This window comes from Portunus trituberculatus, chromosome 5 (assembly GCF_017591435.1).
Source record: "Portunus trituberculatus isolate SZX2019 chromosome 5, ASM1759143v1, whole genome shotgun sequence".
NCBI lineage: Eukaryota > Metazoa > Arthropoda > Malacostraca > Decapoda > Portunidae > Portunus > Portunus trituberculatus.
Genome location: NC_059259.1, coordinates 1013075 through 1023074, shown reverse-complemented (window position 1 = coordinate 1023074; position 10000 = coordinate 1013075). Strand labels below are relative to the sequence as shown.

The following is a 10000-nucleotide window of genomic DNA, read 5'->3' as shown; positions in this document are numbered from 1 at the left end:
AATTACCGAGCGTTATAGCATTTATTATCAATCATGTATTCTCATAATCTCTGATAATTTTTCTCTCTTTTCTTTGTGACGGTGAAACAGAAGCACTTGGGGCAATAGAACAGCAACAGCGAGTACTGGTATGGTGACAGTCTTCGTCTTGGGCGTCTACAACACTAATAAGTGGCAACAACTCATTGAAGAAGAAAGCCAAACCTACCACGACATTATTCAAGTGAACTTCATTGACTCGTACCGCAACCTGACACTGAAGACATTAACAATTTTACACTGGACTAAGACTTACTGCCCGAGTGCCTCCTGGCTCCTGAAGAGCGACGATGATGTATTTGTCAATCCTTTTCCGCTTAAAGACATTTTAACTAATCACACTCAAGCTGGTTTTGCTTGCTCTGTGAATAATTTTATAGGTGTGTGTCGCGAGGGGAAAAACTGCCCTAAAAAATGGGCTGTATCATTGAAAGAGTACCAGCACAAGTCATACCCTCCCTATTGTATGGGTGCTGCCTATGCTATCTCCTCCAATATGGTCAAAAAAATATTTGCCGATGCCAATAAAACGCATCCATTGCCAATAGAGGACGTGTACTTCACTGGGATCCTTGCTTCACGTCATATGGTTCAATATGTAGACTTGAGAAGTAGATATTTTTTAAAATCCTTCATCAGTGAAAATTCGTGGAATGGTACGATCATTTTCAGTTTGATGAATAGGAAAGTCAGAAATGAATTACATTACCTTCTTTGAAATAAAATTATGAATTATAACGAAGCCATTCTTTCTCATTAGGCTTCCATAAGTCTGGCACAGAAAGCACAAAGCAACATAAGAGTTGTCATACTTCAGAAATTATCTCAACGACTACAACTGAGGTGGTGTAGTGGATAAAGTGGTGAACGTGGGATTGGGCAGACGTCCACGCGTAGGTTCGAATCCAACCATATACTGCTTTGAAACTATTCCATTTGTAGAGTAGTTTAAAGTTAACTACATGTCACCGTGATACCCAGGTTCTAGGTAGTTACACCAAAGATGTGCTCGGGTGGTGACATGGGCCCTAATATGGCTGCCACTATAAATAAGATTACCTGTACCACTAATGGAGGGAAGCTGAACAGCACATCCTACTTATACTCTTGAAATATGCCTACAGGCGCTATAGGCCTTAACATAAGAAAATAGATAATAAATAAAATAAAGAAAGAGGGCAAAGATGCGGTATTTCTTTGTAAAAATCACACTAATTCTTTGAGTTTTATCTTATTAGCTATACGAACGAGATAAACAAATTAACAGAATATTTTGCGTAATAGCGTCCCACGTCTTGTGTTCTGGAGAACTTTAACCGTAGACACACAGCCATTGAAAATAAAGAAAATAATACTGTTTGGAAAAAACCTAATAAACCATATTAATCAGGGTAAAATTATCCTTGTTTCCTCGCCTTCTTTAATCCATAACTCTTTAGCAAATCCAGATAAGGTTTTTCTGTCATTACTTAAACTGTACATACCTGCTATTCAGAGGGAGTAAAAGGCTTCATCCTCTCCATTCTGATAATGTTATTGCTTCTTTGTGTGTTGTTGAATGGAGTTGCTAATTCTTCATATTGTACATTTTCACTTATTTCACATGGTTCTCAGAGTGTTCTGTGCTGTATAATGGTTGGTTTTACTTAAAAAAGCAATGTTACGTTTAGTCAGTGTGTACATCGAATAAGTACATTCAATTACCTCGATTGGTTATAGTACATGAATCTTAACCCTTTCAGTACCGTGACATGTTTCCATATTCATTATGGTTACTATTTGGTGATTTTAAACAGGTTCGGAAAGTTACGTGGGGATTAAAATGGTGAAGACTGAGGCCATTAATCTTGTGACCAGCAGAGACCCTTCCTAATGTTACTGAAATAATTTAATTGTACACAAATCTCAAGGTAAAATTTTTTTTTTTTTTTTTTTACGTAGGGAAGAGGGCCAGCCAAGGGCCAAAAAAAGAAAGTTAGAAAAAAGCCCACTTGAGCGCTGGCTCTACAAAGAGTAGAAAAAGTGCCAAAACCATCAGACAGAATTAGGGGAGCAAATGCCTCGATACCTCCCTCTTAAAAGAAGACAAGTTGTAGGAATTCGGAAATACAGATGCAGGGAGGGAGTTCCAGAGTTTACCAGTGAAAGGGATGAATGATTGAGCGTACTGGTTAACTCTTGCATTAGGGAGTTGGACAGAATAGGGATGAGAGGAAGAAGAAAACCTTGTGCAGCGTGGCCGCAGGAGGAGGGGAGGCATGCAGTTAGCAAGATCAGTAGAACAGTTACCATGAAAATAGCGATAAAATATAGAAAGGGATGCAACATTTCGGCGGTGAGAAAGAGACTGAAGACAGTTAGTCAGAGGAGGGAGTTGATGAGACGAAGAGCTTTCGATTCCACCCTATCAAGCAAAGCTGTGTGACTGGAACCCCCAAACATGCGAAGAGTACTCCATACAGGGACGGATAAGGCCCTTATACAGAGTAAGCAGTTGGAGGGGCGAGAAAAACTGGCGGAGACGCCTCAGAACACCTAATTTCATAGAAGCTGTTTTAGCAAGAGATGAGATGTGAAGTTTCCAGTTAAGATTATGAGCAAAGGACAGACCGAGGATATTCATTGTGGAAGAGGGAGACAGTTGAGTGTCATTGAAGAAGAGGGGATAGTTGTCTGGAAGGTTGTGTCGAGTTGATAGATGGAGGAATTGAGTTTTTGAGGCATTGAAAACTACTAGATTTTCTCTGCCCCAATCGGAAATTTTAGAAAGATCGGAAGTCAGGCGTTCCGTGGCGTCCCCGCGTGATCTGTTAATTTCCTGAAGGGTTGGACGTCTCTGAAAGAACGTGGAAAGATGTAGGGTGGTATCATCAGCGTAGGAGTGGATAGGGCAAGAAGTTTGGTTAAGAAGGTCATTAATGAATAATAGAAAGAGAGTGGGTGACAGGACAGAACCCTGAGGAACACCACTATTAATAGGTTTAGGAGAAGAACAGTAGCCGTCTACCACAGCAGCAATAGAGCGGTCGGAAAGGAAACATGAGATAAAGTTGCAGAGAGAAGGATAGAAGCCGTAAGAGGGCAGTTTTGAAATCAAAGCTTTATGCCAGACTCTATCAAAAGCTTTTGATATGTCTAACGCAACAGCAAAAGTTTCGCCGAAATCTCTAAAAGAGGATGACCAAGACTCAGTAAGGAAAGCCAGAAGATCACCAGTAGAGCGACCTTGACGGAAGCCATACTGGCGATCAGACAGAAGATTGTGAAGTGACAGATGTTTGAGAATCTTCCTATTCAGGATAGATTCAAAAACTTTAGACAAGCAGGAGATTAAAGCTATAGGACGGTAGTTAGAGGGGTTAAAACGGTCACCCTTTTTAGGAACAGGCTGAATGTAGGCGAACTTCCAGCAGGAAGGAAAGGTAGAAGTCGAAGAGTTTGGCCAGGCAAGGTGCAAGCACAGAAGCAGTTTTTGAGAACAATAGGAGGGACCCCATCAGGTCCATAAGCCTTCCGAGGGTTTAGGCCAGCAAGGGCATGGAAAACATCATTACGAAGAATTTTGATTGTAGACATGAAATAGTCAGAGGGAGGAGGAGAGGGAGGGACCGGATGTGTCCCAGTACTGAAAGCGTTAATGCTTTATTTAGACCGGTTTGCATTTTTCTTTTGTGTGTTTGTTAGGCCAAGAAAATTGGTATTGATGGATAAGTTGTGACTGATTTTAAGTATGTTTTCATTAGTGTTGTTTATATTTTCTGTGTTAAGTTACTAAATTTCCTTAGTTGTGGTAGTTTGCCATTCTCCTTGTTTATTGTTCTTTTCTCTTTATGGCCAACGAAACCAATTGAAGTCACAATTAGTTCAATAAATTTCGTGAAGGGAGGACTGGCTCACTAAAAGGACACTGACCAAACTTCAGGCAGGCTAACTGGAAGACGAGCAGGAGGAGGAGGAGGAGAAGGAGCAGGTGATGGTGTTTTCCTAAATTACTTGTATATATTTCGTTGTCACTAACATGGATTTTTATTTGTTTTTAATGCTATTGGTATGATTTGAAGTTTTCTTTTGTAATTTTAATTCTACATTTCCTCTCAAATTTAATCATCCTTTCCATTTATTTTTCAACTCTAAATTTCATCATTAGTTTTGATATACTGGATAAAATTATTACTAGTGTAAACATGTACAGCATTCATTGTATCTCAGCAGCCATACTCAGAGAGAGAGAGAGAGAGAGAGAGAGAGAGAGAGAGAGAGAGAGAAAGAATAAGTACCCACCAATCTCACGTCCTTGAATTGTCACATACGAAAGAAACTAAATTACACCCAGCCACTTCACCATTCATCTTTCACCATTACCTTGTTTACAACTACAAAAACAAAGCTAATCCTCCTCCTCCTCCTCCTCCCCCTCCTCCTCCTCCTCTCATTATGAATTGGGGGTAAAAGCCTCTGACGTTAGTAATAATGAATAGATAAAAGAAAAGTAAAGAAAAAACGTATAATATTTCATGGAAAGCACACCATTACCAGAGAGAGAGAGAGAGAGAGAGAGAGACTAAGTGGGAAAAAAAACCTACCCAAGAAGAAAAAACATAGAGTTGTCTTCCTTTCGCTCCACAAGGAATTGTTGTCTCTCGCCTAGCATTGCGCCCAGTGTTAATATAACCCAAGCAATCAAAGTCAGCCCGGCTCGGCGGCACTATGTGTCCCACCTATGGTCTGACCTTTTTATGAAGATTGTTTAGGCGTTGGCTTTCTCGGGAATTTCCCGGCCTGCGGCGCTGCCAAACTTTGTGCTGGACAAATTATGGGATTAGAGCCTATGTGTCAATGAGAACCTTGCTTCCCATACTCTCTCTCTCTCTCTCTCTCTCTCTCTCTCTCTCCATATAGAATTTACATTTTATGCAAATATATTCTATCAGAGATCTATACTTGCTTATAAATTACTAAAATTTGAGAAAAGAATATGCCTGCCAGTCAGTCAAGCTGCCCCTTCTCTCTCTCTCTCTCTCTCTCTCTCTCTCTCTCTCTCTCTCTCTCTCTCTCTCTCTCTCTCTCTCTCTCTCTCTCTCTCTCTCTCTCTCTCTCAAAGGAAACGTTGTCAAGTATTGTTGTGTTTAAAAAAAACAATGCAAAATATATTAAAAGAATAAACAAAAATTACTCTACCTTGCATTTTTAGAACATCACAATGTGTATATACTACAATACCATTCAGTTACGAAGTATTAAGTACCTGACCTGAAGTGCATATTGGTACAAGTGTGACAACGCCACAGGCCGCGAAATCCCCGAAAAAGCCAACGCCTAAACGATCTTCATAAAAGTGTCAGACCATAGCATCGCATGTGTTGTGATACGGCCTTAACCCCTTCAATACTGGGACATATGTTTACCTGGAGATATATGTACGATTAGACCATTTTATTGACATTAGGAAGGGTCTATGGATGTCAGAAGATTAATGGCCAGTCTTCACTATTCTAATCCCGATATTAATTTCTGAATCTATATGAAATCACCAAAAAGTAAACAGAATGAATATACGCGACATTACCTTGTATTTTCTTTGCCTTAGTCTGATAGTTTCTTGAGTTGAGGAGTCAGGACAAAGGTTGGAGTGTCATGGGGGGGTAAGAATTAACCAAGCTATGGTCGGAAAAATCGCCTGGTCACCGATCTTGGAAGCGATGCGAGCAGTGTGGCGGGTGTGTCCCATAGTTTCGCATCCGGTGTGAACACCACTATTTGAAATCCACTGAGGTGATTGTAAGCCACGCAGCTTCCCACCACGTGCGTGGCGTGTCTCGCATCCAGTGTGAAACGGTCTTAATACAATCAACTACATGAATACAAAAGACAAACTTATGACGAAATGATCAGGAACATCTTTAAGAGCCAATATCTCGAAAGATTTTTTTTTTACTTAAAAAAATCGCAAAATTTGTTAAAAATCCGATCGTCTATTGTAAAGTATTAATGGAAAGTATAACTAAAGGGACATTTTCTTTATTTAGGACATTTTTTTAAAAAGATGAAAAGAAAATAGGAAATTAAAGTGTAGAAAACTGAAAGTGAACAAAAGATCTTTATCTAACTTTTTTTTTTTTTACTAAACACAAACGTGGAAATCTTAGAGGTACATGTAGATACACCAACAAGGTACCTAAGTTCTTTTTTTTTTCAAATGATTAACAAAAAAATAAAGATTATAAAAAGAGAAATGTGACTTGTCATAGATCCTTTCTGCTGCTTCACTCAAATTTCGTGAAGTTCACTGAATATTTCAAAGCCATGGGGTGTAAATAAATGACATGGAGGTTGTACTCCTCCACCACACGACACCTTCTGTGGTTATGAATGGTCCTTATACGCGCGCTAGTGAACCCGTCGGATTTATTGGTGAATAGCACAAGTGTGTCAATTGACGTTTGGAGCACAGGTGTGTGTGTGCGAAGAAGGTATTTGATCTCAGTGAGGACCAGCGGGAAGTAGTCTTCGCGAACTGTTCCTCCGTAGCCGCTGCCGCCAACATCATTTACGTTATTTGGTATGTAGAAGGCCAGGATACCAAAATCCTATACGAAATCCTGCAACAACTGTCTTCTGCCCGTTTTGCAAAGTTGGAATGTGACGATGTGTAAAGAAAGATCTTGATTTAAAAAGCGACTTTAGGTCATGGTTGCGAATGTATTTGAAAGTAAACCCTTTGTTTGTATCATAATCCAGAATTGTTTAAGTTTTTTTTACGTTTTTTTTTCTCCATGTATTAAAAAATTAAAAGAGGAGAAAATATTGTGTATAATAAAATCTGGAAAAAAAATGCTGATGACATTGAAAGCTTCCCGCGCGCGTGCTTGATACGGTAGAATGACGAGCTTTTCGCCTTATCAGTTCATTACTTTTCTTTGACTGACTCTTAGCCATGTACTCACTTGTACATATCCACGTATTGTATCATCGTTGCTTATCACCCGGTGATGTGATGCGGTGCAACAAAGTATTGTATCCACTTGTTGTGTGTCCGCGTGTCGTATCATCGCTTCATGATGCAGCAGTCATTCACTTTCTTGTTCCACACATCTACCAGTTTCCCATTTTCTTGGCAATTTCTTCCCACACATTTTGTTTTCGATCCTTGCTGTAATAATCCATAGATTTAGCTCTCAAGTCAAATAAAGTCCTTTACTGGTAAATTTTGATGAGCCCTGTGGTATTCACCTTACTCCACGAAAACTGAACGTGCAACGGGACAACGTCACGCTCCCGTGCACACGACGCTATGTGAGTTACATATCATCCTTTTGATGTGACGGCAAAGACCAACAAATGGTGGAACGAACCCGTTGCGTATCTTTGCATCACATTTGACACGCTGCGGTGCTTCCCCGTCCACACTGCTATGGAAAGATGATACGATACGTTGATATGCAACAAGTGTGTACGCAGCTTTCCCCTTCGTCATAAAGTTGCATCTCTTTCTATCTTTCATCGCTATTTTCATGCTATATGCTCTTTTGATCTTGTATGGAGTACTCTTCGCATGTTTTGGGGGTTCCACTCATACAGCTTTATTAGGTACGGTGGAATCAAAAGCTTTTCTTCTCAGTTCCCCTCCTCTGACTGATTGCCTTTAGCCTCTTTCTCACCGCCGAAATGTTCTATCCCTTTCTATCTTTTATCGCTATTTTCATGCTAACTGCTTTACTGATCTTGCTAACTGCATGCCTCCTCTCCTCCTGCGACCTCGCTCCATTAGGCTTTCTTCTTCCTCGCATCCCTATTCTGTCCAACCCTCTAATACAAGAGTTAACCAGTACTCTCAATCATTCATACCTTGCACTGGTAAACTCTGGAACTCCCTGCCTGTTTCTGTATTTTCATCTTCCTACGACTTAACATCTTTTAAGAGAGAGGTATCGAGTAATTAGTCCCTGAATTTTTACTAAATTTTTTTAATCTCTTATGAAGACAAATTCCAGTGGGCCTTTTTTTTGTAATATTCAATTTTTTGCCCTTGATAGTTCTCCCTCTTACATAAGAGAGAAAAAAAAGAAAACAGCAGAGAGGATTGCTATGCACCCTAACTTGTATTTGGAGAAATGTTATACACCAATACACGTGTGCTCAGTTATCACACATCATCAATTAGGTCACCCCAGGCATAAAAGTGGCAGTGGTAGCCTCGCCCTTCTTTCTCGGTCCGCTTTCGTGACGTCGTGTCAATCTCGCTGAGGGTATCGACAACGTAGTATCTTAGGTGTTGCCTTGTAATATTTTTGCGAGGAAATCTCCTTGATTTCTGTGATTTCTAAGATTTGGTTTCACATCAACATCACCAAGAGGAAAAAGAAAATTATCACTATTCCACAAGCAGCCCAGCGACCAGCTTTCGTTCCCATGAGTAACACGCACATGCTCTTGACAAAATAAATAATCATCTTGAAGTATGTAACATGACTTATCAAGTTAAAGAGAGCAGATATTGTCTTGCTAGTAGCAGCGAGAGAGAGGGGGGTTGAGGTAAGGTCGTGGTGGTGGTGGTGAGAGGGAGGACATCCTCCACCGCAGGCATTGCGTCCGATGTCAACAGACCCATAGCAACCAAAGTCAGGCCGACTCTTGTGCGTAGTGTGCGTCGTCTCCGGTGTGAAACGGCCTTAAGGCCCTTGTACAAAGGTAACAGTGGGAAGGGCGACAAACAACTGGCGGAGAACGCTTAACTTGATAGTTGCTCTCTATATATATATATATATATATATATATATATATATATATATATATATATATATATATATATATATATATATATATATATATATATATATATATATATATATATATATATATATATATATATATATATATATATATATATATATATATATATATATATATATATATATATATATATATATATATATATATATATATATATATATATATATATATATATATATATATATATATATATATATATATATATATATATATATATATATATATATATATATATATATATATATATACATATACCTAGAGCAACTGGTGCAACATCCTACTCGTATTCCTGACCGTCTTGGAGACACGCCCAACATTCTTAATCTCTTCCTCACCTCTAACCCTTCTGCTTATGCTGTCACCCTTTCATCTCCGTTGGGCTCCTCCGATCACAGTCTCATTTCTGTATCTTGTCCTTTTTCTCCAATCCCTCCGCAGGATCCCCCAAAGCGAAGGTGCCTCTGGCGTTTTGCGTCTGCCAGGAGGTATCATGCTGATTTTCCCTGGAATGATTATTGCTTCCGTGTCAGAGACCCATCTCTTTGTGCTGAACGCATAACAGAGGTGTTAGTATCTGGCATGGAGGCGTACATTCCTCATTCTTTTTCTCAACCTAAACCTTCTAAACCTTGGTTTAACTCAGCCTGTTCTCATGCTATACATGATAGAGAGGTTGCCCACAAAAGGTACTTGAGCCTTCCATCTCCTGAATTTCATGCACTTTATATCTCTGCCCGGAATCATGCCAAGTCTGTTCTTCAACTTGCCAAACACTCTTTCATAAATAGGAAATGTCAAAATCTTTCAAACTCAAACTCTCCTCGTGACTTCTGGCATCTAGCCAAAAACATCTCAAATAACTTCACTTCTTCATCTTTCCTCCTTTATTTCATCCTGATGGCACCACTGCCATCTCTTCTGTCTCTAAAGCTGAACTCTTTTCTCAAACCTTTGCTCACAACTCCACCTTGGACGATTCTGGGCTTGTCCCTCCTCTCCTCCTCCCTCTGACTATTTCATGTCTACAATCAAAATTCTTCGTAATGATGTTTTCCATGCCCTTGCTGGCCTAAACCCTCGGAAGGCTTATGGACCTGATGGGGTCCCTCCTATTGTTCTCAAAAACTGTGCTTCTGTGCTTGCACCTTGCCTGGCCAAACTCTTCCAACTT

General features: G+C 39.7%; 1 protein-coding gene across 2 annotated transcripts in view; it reads left to right on the top strand.

The window, feature by feature from the left end:
• LOC123514679 (beta-1,3-galactosyltransferase 1-like) overlaps positions 1 to 10000 on the top strand; it is a gene marked incomplete at its 5' end in the record, with an annotated part of 30790 nt that overhangs the window by 18927 nt on the left and 1863 nt on the right. Inside the window, 1 exon segment of one of the 2 annotated variants that reach the window (XM_045272729.1) lies at positions 91 to 1439. Coding sequence (XP_045128664.1) covers positions 91 to 757 — 667 coding nt within the window. 2 annotated transcript variants of the gene reach the window in all.